At 33.9% G+C, this 23,439-nt stretch overlaps 1 protein-coding gene across 1 annotated transcript; it reads right to left on the bottom strand.

The window, feature by feature from the left end:
- Positions 1–236: 236 nt before the first annotated feature.
- Positions 237–5,088, bottom strand: LOC146539493 (juvenile hormone acid O-methyltransferase-like). Its single transcript, XM_085185019.1, has 5 exons — positions 4,875–5,088; positions 1,836–2,029; positions 1,360–1,531; positions 1,170–1,278; positions 237–561 (listed from the first exon to the last, which is right to left on the bottom strand). Exons 1-5 carry the CDS (start codon positions 5,061–5,063, stop codon positions 383–385), a joined length of 843 nt encoding a protein of 280 aa, XP_085041145.1. The 5' UTR covers positions 5,064–5,088; the 3' UTR covers positions 237–382.
- Positions 5,089–23,439: the final 18,351 nt, after the last annotated feature.

The raw sequence follows: 23,439 nt of genomic DNA, 5'->3' as shown, positions 1-23,439 counted from the left end.
CAAATTTTATAATAATCGGTGGCGTTTTAAATATTTTAAACTTTCAACCCCTTATTGGCTCCCTTAGGGGAAGAATTCCAGAAAACGATGAAATACGTGTTCAATTAAATACTTTTATAAATCTAAATGTAAAATTTTATGAAAATCGGTGCCGATTTAATTTTTTTTCCATACAAATTTTCAATCCCTATTTCACCCTTTTAGGGTTAAAATTTTTTCAAAATCCCTTCTTAGTGGATGTCCAGATTACGAAAGTAAACATCTGTCCAAATTTTACGTTTCTACGCACAGCGGTTACGGCTGTGCGTGCGTCTTACCTCAGTCAGTGAGGACAAGTCCTTTTATATATATAGATAATATATACTGTAATTGTTTCTATTCGTTATTTTTCGGCAAATATCGTGATGAGACGATAGTTTTGTCTCGTCCTGGCTGAACCTTCTTCATTATAGTGTACACAGTCCATGAGTTTCAAATCCTTAATAGTTTTCAAATAGTCTTCTAAGAAGTCTTCCATCAGCTCCTTCGGTATTTTGAACGGAGAGATTGCTGCTATGAAATCTGATTACCAAAAAATAATTATTGTACAAATATATTTAAAAATTATGTTTTTAAGAAATCTTTATTGTAATTGCTAGGTAACAATTTTAATTTATATTCTAGAAAATGTATAATTGATTTCTTTTGGATTCACGCAGTATTGCCGTTGAGGTACTCCCTTCCCAAGTTTTTGCCCAATTTTTGAGACATTGCGTGTTAAGACTTTTTACTATCGGTCAACCTGTTCATAAGACATTGTGTTGTGTTTCCGTTATTAATTTTATTGTTTTTTTTAAGTTTCTTGTTTTGTTAAGCGTAAAGTTGTTTTCTGATTATTTTGTTTTTGTCATATTGTTTTTTTTTATATTTTAAGACATGAGTAAACCTGGACCTAATTAAATTGAAATTATAAAGTTACATAAAAGGTTAAGAAACAGTTTCCGTTTTTTTACATTTTGTCTTTTGCCAAAATTAATAAACTATACATATTTTCAGATTTTTTTTACTTTTTTTGTATTTTTATTCTTAAACACATAAAGAAGTCTAAAAAACTAGCCAATAATGGAGAATACAACGAGATACTGCCAATCTCACAGAAAGACAACAATTCGAGATATTCATTTACTTACTTTTAATAGCTTCCACGCCGATGAATGTATAGGATTTTTCAGTACAACGCACATCAATATTGTTAAATCCAATAGATGTCATCATTTTCCTAATTATTTTTTCAGGGTCCTTTAAAATAAAAAATAAAATGAAATCGGTCCAAAAATTAGGAAATTATATTTCTGAAATGATGTAAAATTTTTTAATCACCTGACAATCATGGTATGGTGAGATGAAATGTTCAAGGTCTCTCATCCAATTCTTCCATTTTTTTTGGCGAGCTAAACTTCTATAAATAGTATATACGGGTACGTGTCCTATTATTATAAGTATACAAGTACCACCACTCGTCAATAGATTGTATATATTTGTGAATGCTAGCCTGAAACATAGAAACGGTAAATTCCTCTATATATCATATAGAATAGAGAAGAACTTAATACACATTCAGTAATTTTAGGCCTACGAAAATTTTCGATGATTTATAATAATCATAGCTTTCTTTTACGTCCACTGCTGGACATACGCTTCTCCAAGAGATCTCCACGACTTGTTTGTTGACTTGTTTGTTGGTACACCTTTCAGGGGACTTATTTACGATAAATTACATTGTACCCCATGTATTTTTATTATTTTTTTATTAAGTATATCTATTGTGTTATAAAATATAAAACTTAAGTACTCACTCCTGCTGTGTTGCCCAATTTAGGGCGTAATTAGAAAAAACGAGATCAAACTTTCCTCTCAACTCATCAGGTAAGTTACCTTCTATATCGAGGATGATGAAGTTGATAAGGTTGCTCGCATGGTGCTCGTTTGCGAATTGTACCATTCTTTCACTTTTGTCACTTCCCACTAAATAATAATAATAATAAAATAGCTTATTTATTCCACAAAAAATACATGTTGCTTACATTACAAAATTTACTTAACTAACTAATACTATTTACATATATTATTTATTTTATTTTTAATGTGTATATTTGTATATTTTTATTTCTTTTTAATTCCTTATTATTATAATTTCTTTCTGTTTAAATTATGTGGACCCCCTCCGGGTAAAAGCCTCCTCCAAAGAATTCCATTTTATTCTGTCGTTTGCCGTAAACATCCACGCATTTCCTGCATGTGCTACAATCTCATCTTGCCAACGAGCGCGTGGGCGACCTCTGGTTCTCTTGCCATGTGGTCCTTTCCATTTTGTGACATTGATTGTCCAACGGTCATCGGCAAACCTCGCCACGTGGCCAGCCCACCTCCATTTTAGAGATTTAGCAAAATGCAAGGCATCTTTCACTTTTGTTATTTTTCGAATTTTTGTATTTCTTATTCTATCTCGCAGTTTCATATTCATACAACTTCTCTCCATAGCCCTCTGAGTTGTCTGAATTTTACAACTTGCCTTGTGGTCGTATGTCCAAGTTTGGCAGCCATATGTAAGACTAGGCAAAATTGTTGTGTCTAAAACTAACTTTTTTAATCTTGTTGGTAGTTTTGATTTGAAAACCTCTTTTTGAGCCCAGTACTTTTTCCATGTAATAGCTACTCTCCTATTAATTTCTTGTATATTCCGGTCTGATCTAAATGAGATCTGTTTTCCAAGGTAAACGTAGCTCTCTACGTATTCGAACGGCACGTCGTTAACTAGTACTGGAGACATCTCACTATTAGTCATAACTTTGCTTTTATCTAGGTTCATTTCCAGGCCTACGCGAGCACTAGCAGATTGAAGATCGTTAATCATTTCATTGAGCTTATTTGAAGACTCAGAGAACAAGACGATGTCGTCCGCAAAGCGTAGGTGGCTTAGATGTTCTCCACCTACATTGACGCCTTGGCCTGACCATGCTAAGTCTTCCATTATGTTTTGCAGAACTGCTATAAATAATTTCGGCGAAATGGGGTCGCCTTGTCTGACTCCTCGGTTAATGTTAATTCTAGTACCCACTCTATCTAGCCTGATTTTGCTAGTGCAATTTATGTATATATTTTTGATAATATTTATATATTTAGCATTTACATTTTGTTTGCTTAATGCTTCCCAGATGCTAGAGTGTGAAATAGAGTCAAAAGCTTTCTTAAAATCAATAAAAGCTAGGTAGAGAGGTTTATTGTACTCGACATACTTTTCGATGACTTGATCTACGGTATGAATGTGATCTGCAGTACTAAATCCGCTTCGAAAACCCGCTTGTTCCCTCGGTTGGCATGAATCTAACTGTGGAGTTATTCTTTTTAATAAACAAGATGCGAAAAGCTTATATAGGCAAGACATGAGACTTATCGGGCGGTAATTTCCTATATCTTTAGGATCACCCTTTTTATAAAGTAGGATAATTTCTGATTCTGTCCATTGCTGCGGTACAATTTCCTCTACTAGAATTTTATTAAATAAAATTGTAAGTGGTGTTAGTAGTAGAGTTTTACCGTGCTTGATACATTCGTTGCTTAAATTATCCGGCCCTGGGCTCTTGTCTGGTTTTAAATTTTCTATTTGATTTTTAACTTCTGTCTCCGTAAACCTTTGAATGTTCATTGTTGTCTTTGGTATGTCTTGTTGTTTGTTTTTCGTTAAATCTGAAGTAGAATTATAAAGGTTTGCGTAGAAGTCTCTAGCTATGTTTACAATGTCACTCCGTGATGTACATATTGAAGATCCCCTCTGTAGAGACGGAATCCATTTTTTTGAACTATCTAGTTCTTTATATGCCTTTTTAGTAGATCTCGATTTTTCTAGCCATTTTTCCAGTTTAAGTAATTTATGATTATCATAGCATATTTTTATTTCTTTATTCGTTTGCTTGTATAGGTTTTTTAGATCTTCTTTTTCCTTTTTAGTAAGTTTACCTTTGTTTTGTAGTCTGCATCGTTTAGTCATTAATTGAATTGCTTTTTCCGATAGAATTGGAACTTTAGTTGATGTTTTCTTGTTTCTCAGGCTTGTTAATATAGAATTTTCTATTTTCTTATAGTATTCGGTGACTGTTTGCTTTTCATGGTTTACGATTAGATTAGGTATCGACTTGCTTAATTTTCTTATGTATATTTCCAGCTCCTCTGGAGTTTTTAGTAAGTTTTTAGGGCTGGTGAAGTTCTTTCTGCTCTTTTTTCTCCTACTTAGACAAAGAGTCGCTCTCAAAAGTCTATGATCCGTGCCAAAGGAAAAGGAATTCAGCACTTCGTAGTTGGAGAATAACTTAGGTTTAGATGTTGTTATATAATCGATTTCTTTTTTTGTGTTTTTGTCAGGTGAAATCCAGGTCCATCTTCTATTGGCTTTTAATTTAAACATTGTATTAACTATTTTCAGATTTTGTTCGGACACGTACTGAATTAATCTTTCCCCTCTCTTGCTTCTGTTTCCGAAACCATGGAAACCCGCTACTTTATTCTCGTAGTTATTTGGTTTGCCGACCTGAGCGTTAAAGTCGCCCATAGCTATTACGTAATGTGTTGAGATCATGTCGTGAGCTTTTTCCAAGTCTTTATAGAATATATCTAAATCTTCTTGTGTAGAACATTCAGTTGGTGCGTATGCCTGTATAATTGCGAAGTGTAAGTTCTCTAGGTTTATTTCTAATATACAAACTCTTTCAGATATACCAGAAAAGCGAATTATATTATCTTTGTATTTTCTTTTGATTAGAAAACCCACTCCATATAGACCCTTAGTTTGCCCTATGTAGTACATAATGTAGTCTTCATCTTCTATTATATTTTTTTACTCTACTACAATTAGTGGGTAAAAATTTTGTTAGTACATTTGTTGTAAAACTTCCATCTCCGCTACCAATATCTAATACTGTGTTCTTATCTTTTATCCATTTAATTTTCTGCGCATATTCTTCTAAGCATTGCAAACCATCCCTTTTTTGTACAGCATTACTTTTGTTATATAGTTCAGCATTTTCCATGTTGGGATATTTAAAGAAAGGTGCGCGTGCATCAGGTTCTTGCGATGAGGTTTCGCCAGGTAGTCTCGTCAGGGGCGTTTCTTGTATGTATTTATAGGTGCCGGTGCACGGCATAATTGAGCGTTGACTTTGGCAAAGATTTAGCAGAAGATTAGGTCCAGGTTAGGTCGCTCTTGAAACTTGAAATTTAATAATCAATGATTACGTAAGAAAACATTCCGTAGCATAAGAAAAATTATTGGATTCAGTGTACACTTCAGTTTTAACCCACGAATACACACATTACATTAAACGGGCTTGAATTATTTATATTTTTTCTTATTTTTTAAAAGCTTTTATTTAACTTGCAATGTATGTATGTGGGTTCGGGTGAAATCTTGGTGCTCAATTTTGAAGTAGATATCGTCAACCGATTGAGCTGAAATTTTGTATACACGTTTACTTTGGATGACAATGCACGATAAAATATGTGACGTCATTCTAAATGTAATATGGCGGACCATGCAAGATGGCGGAATTGTTATTTTTAATGTACTTCTACAATATGGGTATCAAATGAAAGGACTCGTTGAGAGAAACTTGAAAAATAATGTGATGTCACTCTAAATCCCATAAGGAGGATATTGAAGATAGCCGAGTATTTATTTGGTCTACTTCTACAATATAGATATTAAATGTGACGTTATACTAAATCCAATATGGCGGAACATCTAAGATGGCGGAATAGTTATTATTTATGCACTTCTGCAATATGAGTATCAAATAAAAGATCTTGCCGAGAACAATTAGAAAAATAATGTGACATCACTTGAAATCCAATAGAATTGACACGATTCAAGTTTTTTGTGCTTTCATATAATGAAAGGTATGTTCGTATGATTGAGCTGAAATTTTGTATACACGTTTGGTTTGGATGACAATGCACGATAAGGTTTGTGACTTCATTCTAAATACAATATGGCGGGCCATCCAGGATGGCGGAATAGTTATATTTCATGAACTTCTATAATATGGGTATCAAATGAAAGGGCTTGTTGAGAGTACCTGGAAAAATAGTGTAACGTCATTCTAAATCCAATAGGGCGAATCATTCAAAGTAACAGAATAGTTATTTTTGATGCACATCTGCAATACGGGTATCAAATGAAAGGGCTTGCCGAGAATAATTAGAAAAATAATATGACATCTAGTGTGAGAAACTTTCTTCCTCCTGGCATTAATCCCGGCTATTGCCAGGGTCTGCCTTCCTACTCAACCTACTCCAGTTTGCGCGGTCTTTTGAGTGCTCGGTGGTTAGACCATTGGCTCTCATATCCGGCATCACAACATCCAACCAGCGCTTCCTTGGGCATCCAGGAGGTCTCACTCCAGGAACTGATATAGCAAGGCACTTGTATCCGACATAGTTCTTAGACCGGCGCGGAACGTGGCCAAACCATCTCAGGCGGCGCTTTTGGAGCTTATCCGCTACGTCACGGACCCCAAGACTACCTCGAACGAATGTGTTGCGTACGCGGTCAGACCGCGTTACGCCGCACATCAACCTCAGCATCTTCATTTCCGTGACGTGAAGCTCCTGAGTGTGCCGAGATAGTGCTGGCCAACATTCGCTGCCGTATAAAAGAACCGGTCGTATGATGCTCTTGTATATCAGTCCCTTGAGCTTGGCGGTTTTCTTCGGTCACAGACCACACCAGTGACCTCCCGCCATTTGGCCCAGGCAGCACTTAATCCGGCCATTGACATCGTGATCGATGCCCCCAGACAAGTGCATAACGGATCCGAGGTACCTGAGCTTTTCTGACTTAACGGCTGGCTCAGGACCTATAAGGATCGTGCTCGAGTCCGGGCTCCCGCAGGCGATGTACTCAGTCTTCGACACATTTAGTTTAAGACCGCCGTTCTCAAGCGTACCCGTCCAGAGGTTCACTTTACGCTCCAGCGTCAGTCGGTTGTCGTCAATGAGTGCTATGTCGTCGGCATACATCATCAGCCATGGAGGCTGCACTACATTGAATAAGAACGGACTAAGAGTCGAACCCTGGTGAACCCCCACTGTAATCGAGAAGGGTCTAGTGTCGCCAACAGCATTCCTAACCATAGAAGCGGAATCGTGGTACATGTCTCTAGTGTGAGAAACCTAGCCAGTGGTAACTAAAAAGTAAAAAATAAATTATAAGCAAAAAATCATTTTTAGAAAAAGCTTTTATTTAAAAGCTTGTCGCGTTAATCAATATTTAATTAAATTGAAACTTTAAAAATTTAAATTTAGCAGATTTTACATAATTAAATTAGCACTAGTTTAGTTACACAAGTAAATCGCGCGACAAGCTTTTATGATCATATAAATCGTGTACAATGAGGTTATGAGTTGATAGTTAAAATTTAAAAGACAAATTTTATTTTCTCCTTTTTAAAGCTTTTAAATAAAAGCTTTTTCTAAAAATGATTTTTTTTTATTATTTTATCTTATATAATACATTATCATATATTGAATCTATACTTATAATAAAATCGTAAGAGGATCGGGGTCTGTACTTGGAAGATATGTTAAAAAAATGTTATTGGGAACCTTTATTCACCTAAAAGGACCCAAAAGATGAGTTCTAAAATTTTTGTCTCTTTGTCTGTGTGTCCGTTCGTCTGTGCGTTTGCTATCGCTAATCTCAGAATCGACTTAACCGATTTAGATGCAGTTTTCACTATTGGATTCTGCCAAGCTTCCGAAAACATATAGGGTTGTCAATAGGTATGTCAATTTAAAGTATTTAGTTCGACAAATTTGCTAATTGCCGTAACAGTTATTTTATACAACTGTTTTACTGAATTGACTGAATCTTTAGTTTTCAATTTCTTTATTAATATTTGTATTTCAAGCAGGCGTAGCCCCGCACGGGCCCACTACTATATAATAATAATTTATCCTTTATTTTTGTGTATCTTACTTTTTCCCTGTGTGAAGAATGCTACTTATAAAATATTATTTATAATGAAACGATTAATGTAGACCTTACTTGTGTCCTGACTAATATTTTTTTATACAAAAAAAATAATGTTTAGATCACTTTATAACTTAATATAACATATGGGGTTCGTAACTTAGTGAAAATTTTTAATATATATGCTGTATTAAGTTTATAAATAATTGAAATGTTCAAAATCAATATGAGCAGTATAATAAGTGTTGAAGAAAAAATGCAATGAATAACAATTATAGAAGTAATGGAAGGAAATAACAATTGTTTAGAACATCAATAATGGAAATAATTATTTATATAAACAATATAATTATTAATATAAATAGCTCTATATCTATAAATGAGTAGTTTTTTCTAAAGTGGAATATAAAAACTACACAAATGTACCTACAACAGATTACATAAAATCAAATCAGCTTCACGCTGTATCCCGCACACAGTAGGAAAGGAGGAGGAAACATAGTGTTAAGGCACTTCGTCCCCCACTTTCCGCCGAATTCTGGAGTCATTGCGTGTTGAGTGGCGGAAGTCAACGCCGCTCTTTACCTCGACAACAGAGCGAAGAAATCGAAATATCAATCGATATAAAGATTTTATTTCCTCGACTGGGTATGGAAGTAATTACAAATCCTTTATGAATTGTCAAGTTTTCTCAATAACTTATAAACTTAGTAGGTAGCAAACGCGGCCGTCCCAACTTGGGCATTAGGCGGTCCATTGAAATAACTTGAGTGGGGTTCATTAGCTATTATTTGAGACGCCTTTGTTGTTGTATTGCCCTGAATTTTCCGAATTATAAATTTTGGTGAAAACACAAAAGTGCGTGGCCAAGGACCTTATGATTGGCAGCAACTTAAATACTCGCATAATACTTAAATACTTTTTTTTTTTCTTAAAAATATTCTGGGCAACGGAGTGTCTTAGCTCTAGGTTCCCTCTGCCTACCCTGCTTTGTGCGAGATAAGCGTGAAGCTACAGTACATACGCCCACAGTTTTAACTTTATGAATATTTTTTTTGTATGGAAAGGGTAAACCTAAAAAACTAGCGTAATGGTCACCCGATGGTAAGTGACGACAGGAGCGCTGCCAATCTTTAAGGTGGAAATGGATGCGCTTATTGAAGGAACCCATGTTATTGTTTTGTTGTTTGTATTTTGCGAATTACAAATTTTTGGTGAAAATACAAAAGTGCGTGGCCAAGAACCTTACTCGCATAATACTTAAATACTTTTTTTTCTATAAAAATGTTATGGGGAAAGAAGTGTCTTAAGAGTCGGTGGACATTCTGACTCGCACTTGACAGGTTTTTTTTATACGCCAACGCAATAGTAGGTTTAGAAACTTGTTCAGATGTAATAATGCTACAAAATAGTTAAGCGTGAAAATCACTACAATTACATTCATACATTTAATTATATCTCTAAAAGCGTATTTGTTTATTTCCACAAATAGCGAAACAAGAATGATGAATTTCCACTATTTTTCCTTATCAGCTCCTTTGGGAATTCCGTTGCTACGTGTTTTTTCATGGTTCTTACACGTTATTTGATAAGGAAAAGGGAAAACAGCATAAATTACGCGCCTTTTTGTTTCATTAACACGATTCAATTTGATTTGTATAACATTTAAGTATGAATTACATATATATATATATATATATACTTAAATATACTTAAATATTTAAATTACATATATTCGTATATTAGCGGCCCGCCCGCGGCTTCGCCTGCGTGAACTACGTTATTATTAATTACTGTCTCCATGAGTACCTACGTCCTATAGGTGACGTCCATGCAAAATTTGAGACTCCTAGCATTTGTAGTAACGAAGTTTCATTTCAGTTTCACAAACTTTCGACCCCGAAAACAACCCCTTAGAAATCGAATATTGCAAATTCTCGTCTTAGCGAGCACCTACGTGCTATAAGTAACTCTTATTCAAAATTTCAGATTCCTAGCACACGTAGTTTCTGAGATTTCGTGATGAGTGAGTGACCTTTCGATTTTATATATATAGATAAGTTAGCTAAAATTAAATTTACTGGCTTTCAAAGGAATGGTTTATTTTAATTTATTCGCTCTGGTACCAAGGCAAAGGCGTGGCGTTGAATCCCGCCAATCAACACACGATGCCTTAAATACAGCGGGAGTGGAGAATCGAGTGTCTTAACTAGGTCACCTCTGCCTACCCTACTTATGCGTGATACAGCGTGAAAAAAATATTAAGAAACATTTAATTTATAGATTGATCATAAACAATCGAAATCGGCGTTTTACTAAATAAAATTCATGGCCTCCACCAAACTTCAGTAACTAATTTCAATTAATTAATAAAACAGTCATCCTTAGTAAAAAAAAAATATATTAACATTTTTAACTTAAATTTTTTGAACGCACTTAGAAGTATATATCAAAAAAGTAGGATCCCGCGACATGACGGCGTGAATAGAGTTGTGAGGAGACGTGAAGCGGGCCAGAATTGTATAAGTAGGTCAATCGATATGCCACAACCCTCGGAGATGGTGATTAAAATAGCAATAAGTATTGACAAATGGTGTCGCATCTGCTTCATGTACAGGAGCCATTCTTTTAAAGTGCCTTTTATACTTGGAGAAGGATCCATTGCATACCTGTAGTGTTCGTTTTCGTTGATATTCTGTTTAGGTTTTTAGACCTCGTTAGAGTTAGACATATTTCCTTGTAATTTTCTTTTTATTTAAACATTTTTAAAGTGTTTCCACATTTAGGAAAAAAAATACTTATTAAGAAAACGTATAAAAATTTGAAAGTAGCGCGATTCGAACGCGATTCACGCTGTATCCCGCGCACTGCAGGGCAGGCAGAGAAAATCTAGTGTTAAGATACTCCGTTTCCCATTTTTCCACCGAATTCCGAAGACATTGCACATTGAACAGCATTGCAGAGCAAAGAATAGAATATTAAAAATTACTTTTCCTGGAACAAGAATGGAACCCATAACCTGTCGCGTTTGTCCATCCAACCCCTACGCCACGACGGCTATAATAATAGTAATAGTAATATTATTAATTTTTACTTATTAGGAACAGAGTATCTACTCTCCTATACAGCGTGAAGATGAATGACTTTATTTGTTTAATTAATAATAAGAAAACATAATCTAAGTGTAACTACAATTTACGAAACACTTCTAGAAATATAACATGTCTAAGTTAAAGCAATATAAAACACTTTACCTCCGAAGCGATACCGACAATATTCCAATATTGGACTTTTATTTAAAACGAATGTGTCTACGAATATATCTTAAGTGATCCTATCTATTTGTAACGTCCGATAGCGTCTAGACGCGGGAACGGGAACGCTTTGCTGATCGAACTATTTCCTTTGGAGCTAAGAGCAAAAACTCCATGAGGCAGAACTAATTTAATTCAAAAATAGTTTTGCATCAACCAGAATTAATAGTTAAATTCATATTATTAGAGTTATACTAAGAATGTTGTTTATTTTTAATCATACCTGTATAAAAAGACGTGGAAGAGGAATAATTAATATTTTCATTTCTTCGCTGGAGGAAAGTGGCAAGTGGCTTTTAACTTCCCCAGTCTATACGCATTGACTCCAGAATACAAGAAAAGTGAGGAGCTGAGTGTCTTGACACTATGAGCATAGTCTCTGCCTACCATGCTACATGCAAGTACGGCGTGAAGCTGACAAAAAGAAAAGAAATCACAAAGAAATAATCAAATGTTGTAAAAATAGTCAGAATATAATCTCATTTTCGAATATTTCGGAAATACAAACATCGATATCGCTCGGCGTCTTGTTTAATACTTAATGGGCTATAGTATATATTACTTAAAATATCATGTTTCATTAAAATCACTTTGTTTCGCAATAAGCAGACGTACATAATTTTTCAATCCCGCTTACTGCAGGGTAGGCAGAGGGAACCTAGTGTTAAGATACTCCGTTCCCCACTCTCCGCCGAATTCTGGAGTCTGCGTGTTGAGTGGCAGAACTCAACGCCAAGCTTTGTCTCGACACCAGAGCGAAGAAATGAAAATATAAACGTAAGTAAATATTTCACTTCCTCGAGTGGGGATCGAACCCACTACCTTCGCGTTACAGTCACACCCTAGTGCCGCTGGGCCACGACGCCATAATTTATACCATTTTAAATGTAGGGGAATATTCTTATATAATACTGGATGTACTCTCTTTTCTTTTTCACACACTTAACATTTTTATCTTGGATCTCTTAAAAGAATAAAACAATGGCGCCACGTCTGTGCTCGTAAAATCTATTTTTTTTCTGTTTTTCTTGTACTGGGTTTGTATGAAACTATAAAAATATGTTACCTTTGACATTGATTTTATATAGAGGTTTTTTTTATATACAGTTTTCACTTATACATTTTCTTTAATTAGAATAAGATAAACCTACTTATAATTAAAAGTTATTATTTTAAACATTTTTAATATTAATTTTAGAATAAAAAATATTTAAAAAACATAAACCCTAACTGCATAAAACTAAAAAGAAAAAAAACAAACCCAATAGTTTATTAGGATGGACTTCTTTAAATTATGCGGGGTTCCTGGTAAAGATTTTATTGATTGAAGAATTACTTCTTCCTTAGCAGTCCTTCCGTCTCTCCCTTAGCAGGCGAGGCATTTTAATTTTTTTAACTATTTATACCTCTACATACGTATATTAATATGTAAAATTGATATAAATAACTGTAAAGTGTAAATGCCTAATTTTTTATATACTTTCCAAAAATTTTCCTAAAATACTGGAAAATACATGTTATTTTCTTTCTAAAACTATTTTCTTACCGTATCTGCCTTTTGTCTAAAATCTAGGTTCGTTTAAAACTTAGCTTTGGAAATAACTTGAACGATTGTAACGTCCCCAGTGAACTTCTCAGTACACAGTGCAAAATAACTTCAGCTAGTTTAGTAGTTGTCTTTAAAGTATTACTGTCGGATCTTTATTTTTATTTGGTGAAAGATTTTCTTCAACTTTTGTTGATTCTTACCACGAGGAAGATTTTGTTTTATGTTCCTTCCTAATAAATATTTAAGGTAAACTTTTTTAAAGTTCATTTGTTTGTTTTTTAATAGTATTTTAAAGTTGTTCGACAATTTTATAAAATAACTGTTTAATTGAATGTCCTGAAAATTTATTTTTCAATAGAGGTATAGACATTGTTTGCAAAATATGTAGTACTATTATTAGAAAACGAAAGTAATAGAGACTAGCAAATTAATAAATATGTAGTTCAAGCGGGCGAAACCTCGGGCGGGGTGAAACATTAAAATTGAAAGAAACTTGCGGCTCAATATAAAGTTATACTTAAGTGAAATAATATAAATATAATAATCTTAATAATAAAACAAGCCAATTGCTCTTCTATATATAATAATAAATTTAAAATAACTCAGAAACTCATCCCGAATAAGTTTTAATTTGATCAGAACACAGACGATGAAAAATAAGGGAGGGTCAAAATTTTAAAAATCAAAATTAAAAATTCTATTTTAAACATCGCCCGAATATCGAACCATTCAGAAACCAGGGTGAAATCCCATGGCATGGCAGTCAATTTTTCGTCCGAGGCTGGTTTTTTAAGGAAGGTTTATTGATGCTTTTCTTTGGGGAAGCGATAAATAGAATTGAGCTACGCTACACGTTATGGGAAAATTGCAACGTGAAAATGTATTGAATTTTTGTAACGTATCTTGTACACACTTATGAAAGGTTTTTAGTTTATTGTTAGAATTCGGAATAGGTTGGCGTGATATCGTCCATTTCTGGCGAACATCTAAATGAAAGACTTATATAAATTTACTAGCGGCCCGCCTGCGGCTTCGCCTGCGTGAACTACGTTATTATTAATTTCTGTCTCCATGAGTACCTACGTCCTATAAGTGACGTCCATGCAAAATTTGAAACTCCTAGTATTTGTAGCAACGAAGTTTCATACAAACTTTCAACCCCAAAAACAACCCCTTAGAAATCGAATATTGCAAATTCCCGTCATAGCGAGCACCTACGTCCTATAAGTAACTCCTATGCAAAATTTCAGATTCCTAGCAAGTGTAGTTTTTGAGATTTCGTGATGAGTGAGTGACCTTTCGATTTTATATATATAGATAGATAGAAGATCACAGATCCGGGATTAATGCCAGGAGGAAGACGAGATACCATTGTCAAAAATAGAACCAATCAAAATCGGAGCGCACGGAAAGCACTAGCTTTCAAATAAAAAAAAAATCATCAAAATCGGTTCACCCAGTCAAAACTTCTGAGGTAACAAACATAAAAAAAAATACAATCGAATTGATAACCTCCATTTCTTACAGGAGTAAAATTAACCTATATAATAACGAAAGAGTAAAAAGATGTATATATAAACGTAGCCATCTACAAACTCGTACCTCGTAAGAGATGATAGACGCTTGTCAGAAGCACTTGATCTGTCTCGTGCTGTCACGTCGAAGCTTGGTACGTTTGGCTGAAAACATTGGCCATTGTGGCAAGTCCTGTACTGGAGAGTCAGCTGTGAAGCGATGCGTATGGAAGGTAAGCAGACGTTATTAGACATTTATTTAGTAATAATTAATTTTTGACATATACATACATATTTTTGTACTATTTTTTTGTTTTTTCCGCTCTAGAGTTCGGCGCAAATTGGGGAGCGAAATGTCTTAATGGGAACAGAGAGTCCTCACTCTAGGTCTCCACATTTTCTCTGTCTCTCCTGCTCTAAACATAACTGCAATAATTATTTAATACCTGCTAATTGTATATGAAAGCTTGATCCAAGGGGAGCTTGATTGCCTATCTATTACAGATTATCTTCTGACGTAATTATTATTAAATTTATCTATAGCTTCCTAATAATATTCTAGAGAATACAATATATTGGACTAGCAGTAATAACAAGGAGCAAATTTTAATTATTCAAGTAAGTGTCCCACTCGAGGAAATAAAGATATATTTTCATTTTCTCAGTCTAGCAACTAAGCAAAGCGTGGCCTTAAAATGGAGAATGGAATTGTCTTAACTCTAAGCTTCCAGGTTCCCTCTGCCTACCCCGATATTTACAGAATACAGCATGAAACTAATAAAGTCAATTTTTTTTTGCAGGTTAATTTCCATGTGAAGTGACAATCATCTTGGCAGTTCTCTTTAGAATGTACCTTTGATTATGTTTAGATTGCCTATATGACCTTTTTTTATAAAAATGTGACTTTCTAAGAAAGTTTTAAGACGAATTAGTCCATTGCTACCATTTGTGAATGGACTTTTATATATAAAAAATTGAGAGCTTTCGGCACTTTAGCGAATAAAAATTTAGTGTTATTGTAACTTTTACTACTTACACGTAAGGGACCTGTGAGAATTGAGAGTAGGTAAGAAATAATTTGGTCAAAATAATTAATTTTATCCTAGTGATTCGAAGCAATGTTAAATTTATATTATTTTACAGGAAGAGATGTATGAATTCCAAATTAAAATTGTTAGAGCGGAGAATTAAAAATAATTAATTCCCCGGAACGGAGATGGAACTCACAGCCATCGCGATTACAGTCTGAAGCTATCTTCACAGGATCACGCCCCCTAGTAGGTGTATAAATATATTTAGACGCCCTTTTAGCTAATTTTCATAAGGGTCGTAAAAGGTCTACTCTAAGAGATATATGTAGTTTTTCTGATGCTGTTCCTCTTCCCGGCAAGGTACGAGATAAATTATTGCAATTTCCTGGCAATTAGTTTCTTAGGATGAAATTTATGGGATTTATGTATGAAAATAATTTCATAAATATATTTAATAAATGTTCGTATAGTCAAGCGGGCGAAGCCACCTGTGTCCACTAGTATTCTATAGATGTTCATGTACAATAAATAGGATTTTTAAGGAGGAAAAGAAAATATTAAATATTTCATCCCCCGAGTGGGAGTCGAACCCATTACCGCCGCATTGAAAGTCGCACGCTTGTGCCACTGCGCCAAAAAGGCGTTTCTATAAGAATTTAATGTTATATAAATATACGAATACGAACATTATTACTTGTTTTTTATTTTGGATTCACCAATATATCAAGTAAGATTAAGGATAATTGCCTTATTTGCAACGCGAATTACACTTTTACAATATCAATGAAAATAATGACGAAAATAAAGACAGCGGAAAATGAATGAGTTGGGTTCGCAACGAAAATCGTTAAATATTATCTTGTTATGGAAATTGAGGCCGTGGTTGGATAATTATGGTTTCGCTTCAAATCACTCGTGGTAGCTTCTTTTTTAAATTTAATTTTAATATATTTTCTTTTCTGTTGTCTTGTCTTACTCTCTATTCACCCAAGTGTAACCGATGCTCACTGATAATTTTGTTTTAGGGCAGAGAATTCATTGCGTGTTGAGTGGCGGAGTTTAACGCTGCTCTTTGCCTCGACACCAGCGCAAACTCGAGGAAATGAAAATATGAAATGAAATCGAACCCAACATCCGTCGCGACTGGCCTCATTTAATTTAATTATAAACATTTTTACAGGTCTTTCCCAATTCTAAAAATCACAAAATCTATACTAATTTCCAAGAATACTCTAATTAAAGTAATACGTAGAATGGGCTGTAATTCTTCACCTGCGGACACGCTCCCCCGAGGCCGACTCTAATCTTAATTAAGTTTATTAACGCCATCGATACTCATTTATCTGTTGACCGTATTTCCGGTTTGTGTTGTGTTTAAAATAATAATAATAAATGTTGTTTTATACCTTTCTACGACAGTTTTTCTCATTTTTTCAGCTTTTCCAGGACTTGTCGGTTTTTAAAAAGAATTCTTCTATGTGCGTTAACGTAAAGTTAACATTTTTTCATCGTGCTGTTCTATTTGCCTTATTTGATTCCCAAATCACGTTAAAAGAAAAATAATTTCTTTCTTTTTCATGAAAATTATTACACTCCCTTAATCTATTAACGCAGCAATTACGGTGTTAAGCGCCTAAAATGTGTCCAAATTTACCTTCAAAATTTAGTTGGAATATGCAAATACAGGCGTCCACTGCGAAGATAATAGGCTATTTTAAGCTACATACAACATCCCGAGGGGTCATTTATTTCACCGTAGCTTCGCTTCGCTCTAAGTCTTAAATTAGAATCATATTCGTAGCTGATAGTGTTGTAAATTTAATATTTTCTTTAAAATAGATAAAGATATGAATTCTTTAAAGTTTAGTTATAAAAGGCTGTATAAATAAAATTTAAATACGTTTATTGTATTGATTTCATACTAGTTAGAATTTTGTTAAAAATACTAACTCTTAATTTCTTTAAATAAAATAATTAAGCTTCGCTCTATATTCCGTATATAGCAGGGAGGCAGAGGGAACCTAGTGTTAAAACACCATTACTACTGCTAGTATCACACACTAATTTAACCAAAAGTACTAATATTTTTCTAGCTTGCCTAGTATTAAAAATAATGTACTATCCAATTAAACAGACTACAAAGAATATTGCTGAAAAACAAAAATTACAGCTAAATCTTAGACCACAATTCGAGTAAAAAATAAATAAAGATCAGTTGTACCTTTTCATTATTTTAATAAAAGTTTAACAATAAACTTTAATGTTCACATCTATAGCACTTTATTCTATTTGTTCTACATACTTTAACATTTTTCTGCAGGAATTAAAAATTCTGACCGACGATGTTTAAAATATAAAAGCTCACCGCAAATATTTACCGTAAGAGGAACGTGCTACGTCCGCGTCCTCTGCGTTAGGTATTCTAAAAAAGAAAAATTCTTTAGTTTAAATAAAAATAGTTTATTTCGTTTTCATTCTTTTAATTTATTATGGATATACAAATTTCAGCAATATACATTGCAAAATTCTATATTTTATGTCTCGCTTATAGTGGAATAAGCAGGTACTTAGTGTTAGGACACTACGCTCTCAGCTTAAATTCGAGGCACTGGGAAACTGAAACTCACTTTTAGTGTAGGTACCAGTGTGGGGTAATAAAAATCCCACTACCGTTGCGTTTGCAGTCGGATGCTATACATTTACATCATATCATTTTGATATCTAAGATAACAAAACGTTATAAGACGTTAAACGCTTGTATAACCAAGGGCGTACTAAACATACACGTTTCGATGGACATGTCGCAGGATGTTGTCCTAATTTTCCAAAGATATAGGTTATTATTCCATATTATACAATATTTATTGTCCAATATATTTTTCTTTCGGCTAGTGTCTATTTATAATTTGTATCTCCATTCTCATTTCCTTGGAGGGTAGGCGGTAAAAATGATGGTAATCATTTACAGTTGCAATATATGTTTTGTTTTCTTTATAATTTAATAAATTCGGTGGTTACGATGGAGGTTCACCACTTGGGCAAATTAATTATTTTCATTACTGAGCGGTGTTGCTTTTCTCCGCTCTACAAGCAATGTGTCATATTCAGGCGGAAAGTTGAGTACATAGTTCTCTGACAACAGGTTGCTATATATGAGACAAAGAAAGAATCAAAATTAAAAAAGAATATCAACATTTAATATTTATTCAAAATATTTCTTCCTATAACTTAAAATATTTGTATCTTATATTTTCATAGTGTATAAGTCCACAGAGACCTAAAAGAAAGAAACGAGGTCATACTTCAATAATAAAACTTTAACACCCAGCACCCACTGGGACATTGAGGTCGCTCCTGCCGTATTTTATTTCAACCTTTTTATTATCTCACGCATTTCCCATACTGTACAGGATATCCAAATAGAAAGAAATGATAAGTTAAGATTACTTTTTTTATTATCTGTATATATTTTTTAAAATTTAAAAAAATAGTACATGTCAAAAAAATAACTTTCTCTGGCCCTTATCGTTGTTTAAAAAATAAATTAAATAAATACAACAGAGCTAATCAAAATGATATTGTAAAAATATTTCTTTACCATTACAGAGTCCAATAAAAGCACATATATTCCGATCTAAGATATCACGTACATACATATATTTGACTTAACAAGGGAATGAACCCACGACCTTCAACAAACAATGCCACTAAGCCATACAAAGGCTAGCCAATTAACTAGTGCCTAGATAAATCAATTATCATCTAGTCATACAATTCTATAGATTTACAACTAATTGGATAGTGTATCTCGGTTTAACTTTAATTGGTGTCGTAGGCTGCATAATTTCTCTGACCGCATCTATTATTGGGACTAAGGTAATTACTGCTGGCAGTTCCTGTTCGATTTTGATCATTTATAGCCTTTAATTTGAGAGATACTGGCTTGTTAGCTTTTAGTATAATTTCATTAGCATAAAAATACTATATATCCATACCTATATTATAAATTCGAAAGTAACTCTGTCTGTCTGTCTGTCTGTCTGTCTGGCTTTTACGCAATCAGGGCCAAACCGCGAATTTAATTCTGATAAAATACTCATATAGAGATACTTGAGGAGCTCGGGATGAACATAGGATATTTTTTTTCTCATATTTGTAATATTGTCGATATAGATTAATATATTAAAATACTTATTAATTTGACATGCAATTTATTCCGCCATGTTAATAACAACCGTCGCTAAGCGACCGTTGGTAAGCAATGATTTGGAAAGTTTGTTGTTAGAAAACGTTTTTGTTTAGTTAGTTGATTTAACTAATGAGGTTTTTTCTAAATAAAAACAAAGATAGACTTACAAATATTCGTCTTTTTTAATTATTAGTAATTTGGTTTTATTAGGTAATATAAAGATATAGAGTTACATAAAAAGAAACTGTAAATAAAATAAAAATAACATTTATACAATTTCAATAATCCAGCCAAGACGCATGCAAGGGCGATAAAGGGAGTGGGATGTTATTTCCGCAAGTCAACTCACAACGTCAACACTTCCGCCCCCCGGCGTCGGCTGAACCCTGAGCCTGATGGTTGCTAACATGGCTTTTTCCGTCACTTGCTCTGTATGTATCTAGCCGTATTTCTGGGAACGAGCCAATTTTAATTTCCGTTGAAAACAGGCAAATGATATTACTTTAGTAATAGAGAAAAAGTTGTTATACTTAAAATAATTCTGCTTCACACTGTATCTCGTAATTAATAGTTTTAAAACATAGGTAATTGTACTTAAATACCAAATAATTTTCACTAATTACATTTAAATAATCTTATATTTTTCTATGAAACAATCATCGTCCAGGCGTGCGAAGCCGCAGGCGGTTAGCTAGCATTGAATACAATTCTATTGAATATAGCGAATGTTAGTTTTCCTACAATCTCACAATTCGTGCAAACATATTTGCTGTAAAGCCTTTCAATGTTTAGAAGCGTGGCTTTGTTATACAAGAATCAATTCAATAGAAAACCAATAGAAAATACGATACTACATTTCAATAATATTCTATCAATATACTTATTTTATATTTTCCGTCTTAAATGTTTTATTAAAAATCTATAAGGCGCAGTGCGGCGTTGAGTTACGCCACTCAACACACAATGCCTTTAGAGTTCGGCGAAAAGTGAGGCACGGATGTGTCTTAATGGGAACGGAGTGTCTTAACACTAAGTTCCTAGGTTTCCTTTACCAACCCTGCTAAGTGAAGCTATTCACGCTGTATCCTGCACGTAACAGCTAAAAAATATGTTTTATAACTCTGTTTCATGACTAGGAAAAAAATGTTAAATACACGTTTTTATTTATAGGAACTACATATATATTATTGAGATAGACTCTAATTGATTGCACATATTAGTAGCAAGTTTAAATTTCAAGTAAGTATCTTCACAGCTATTTTGAGAGCTGTAGAGGGCTTTCTATCTACCGTCATCTCAAACTGAGAGAAACTCCTAAACATAAGCTTTGTACCACTTAATTTAATTAAATAGTGAAACTATCTAAAAAAGAATTCTAAAAATTTTCACAATTCTATTCACTTATTTTCTGTACATACAAAATAATAACCTAACACACTCATTGCTATAATACTGTGCGCTAGTCTTATACACGTCGTATCTACGAAACTAAAAATTTTACTTACCACAAATGTACCCAAGGGGGAACTATGAAAAGAATTTATGGCATAAAACCAGACAAGATGTGATATATTCACTGATGCTAAGCATAAACTCCTAGGACAGATAGGATTATGTAGTGAATTCAGGGTACATCATGAATTCCACCGCTGGCACCATCCATTTAGATTTCCATCTCAGTAAAGGAAACCACTCGTGTTCCCGAGAAATATGAGACGCTTCATTCTTATATACGAGTTACTTATATTTTGTTATTCCTTAAGGTATAAATAAAATGTTTGCACAATTTCTCTTTTGTAGTTTGAAAAATTTTACCTGAGATATATTTTGTATTTTAGTTGATTTTCAGGAGTTTACATCAAGAAATTCTTCGAGCGTGTAAGGTAAATTTGGACAGCGATCTTACTTATTGCTCAGTTCAGATAAACTTGACCAAAACTCATTTTGAGAGCCATTATTTTCACTTTATGAAGGCATCACATGCCGGCTGCGATACCCGACCCCTCACATACCGGCCTCTAGAACAAATAGCATCTACGTGATCCCTCCGCCTTATATTTGTTGGACAACTTCTCAATATATATCTTGGTGGGATTCATTTTTCAACGATTTTTTTTATAAGCTTCACGTCGTATCCCGCGCATAGCAGGAAAGGCAGGGAATCCAGCGATAACACCCTCCGTTTCGGCGGGAGTTGCGTGTTGAGTGACGAGACTCGACGCCGGGTTTTGAGTCGACCGTTGAGGGAAGAAAATAAAATATGAAATATTTCATTTCCTCGAATGGGAATCGAACCCATAACTTGTCGTTTACAGTCACACTTACCTGCGCAATGACTGGCCTCATTAACTATAGAAATACAAGTATCATTTATTTACTTTGTTTACCTTAACATCGATAATACGAGATCGGGCTAAGTAGATTATTCTGTTTGGAATCCGTTCCACCCTGGCTCCGAGTCCCGGGCCCTGGGGCGCGTCTCACTCTTAATTACCAGCGGCATGATGTTTCTGACGTTTCATGTTACCCTACGGCTTATATAAACTTGTGTATGCTTTTTGGGGCATTGTAACTAGATTAACAAAACTAAATTATTGTACTGTAGATAAATATGATATAACTAAATAATAAATATATTAATTTTTTTTTTTTTTACATTGAATTACTTGTTTGTTTTAAATGAAATACACAACATTTCGATGTTGAGGAAAATGGGGAACGGAAATGCCTGAATTAGAACGGATCACCTTAACACTAGGTTCCCAGGTTCCCTCTGTCTACCTCGCTTTGTGCGTGATACAGCGTGAAACTAAAAAAAAGTTTTATATAATATAACTTATTATAACCACTATACTCGTATATAAAATTCTTAAAATCTAACAATAGTGTCTTGATAAGTATATCCTTTGTATTTTTGTGAAAAGGTATGAACGTAAGGGAAATATTTTCCTCGTAGTTTTCATTCTCATCACTAAAGAATCTACACAAAAATCTCGCATTCGTTTTAGTTCTTGCTCCTATCAAAGGTACCTTTGTCGTTTCGCTTGAAAGTAAATAATATTTAAAGTATTTTTATTTAACTAAAAACTAAACGTTTGTTTTGGTTTTAGTAATAAAATATATTTTTTTAAATCAATAATAATAATGCACTATCGTCGTTTTAGTTTTACGCGGTAATACCGCATATAGTGGGTAGGTTGAGGGAACCTAGTGTTAACACTTCCGTTTCCTACCGAAGGCCGCTCTTTGTCGTAGCAGTTGGAACCGCTGTCGTAGGTGTCCGCCTGACGAAATTGAAACGCAAAAGAACCAAAGCTTCCTTATTGAATATATAAACTAACATAAAAAAAGCTTTTAAAGTAGGCAGAACGCATCTTTAGACTGCGCTACTGAATGAAGATTTACATATAAAAAATACAATTCCTTTAAAAATGGAAAATAGCAAAAGAATAAAACCACGACGTTTCCATTTAATATAAAGTTATTGAAGTTTAGTGAAGCTATAATTTTCACAAGCGAAACTCATTCGATATTGTTTGAAATGCGTTCAACTGAATTTATTCATATTAAATTTTGCACACAGATAGATTGTGAACAAGACTGACAGTTTTCGTTTAAAATGTACAGTTTAACCTGCAAAAATTTTTAATATTATTTTTTTAGGTTCACGGTGTATTCTGCACATATCGGGGTAGGCAGAGGGAACCTAGTGTTAGGACATCCTGTTTCCATTCTGTTCCTCACTTTCCGGCTCTTCACAGTTCTTTAAAAATTTGATTTCTTTTTGCAATTTGGTTTGTTTTTTGTTATGCGGTTATGTTAATATATTTATATTAAGGA

Source organism: Heliconius melpomene, chromosome 4 (genome assembly GCF_056956725.1).
Source record: "Heliconius melpomene rosina isolate 202511_hmr_F chromosome 4, ASM5695672v1, whole genome shotgun sequence".
Lineage (NCBI taxonomy): Eukaryota > Metazoa > Arthropoda > Insecta > Lepidoptera > Nymphalidae > Heliconius > Heliconius melpomene.
Note: the sequence above shows the minus strand (reverse complement) of the source record. Positions and strands in the feature narration are given on the sequence as shown.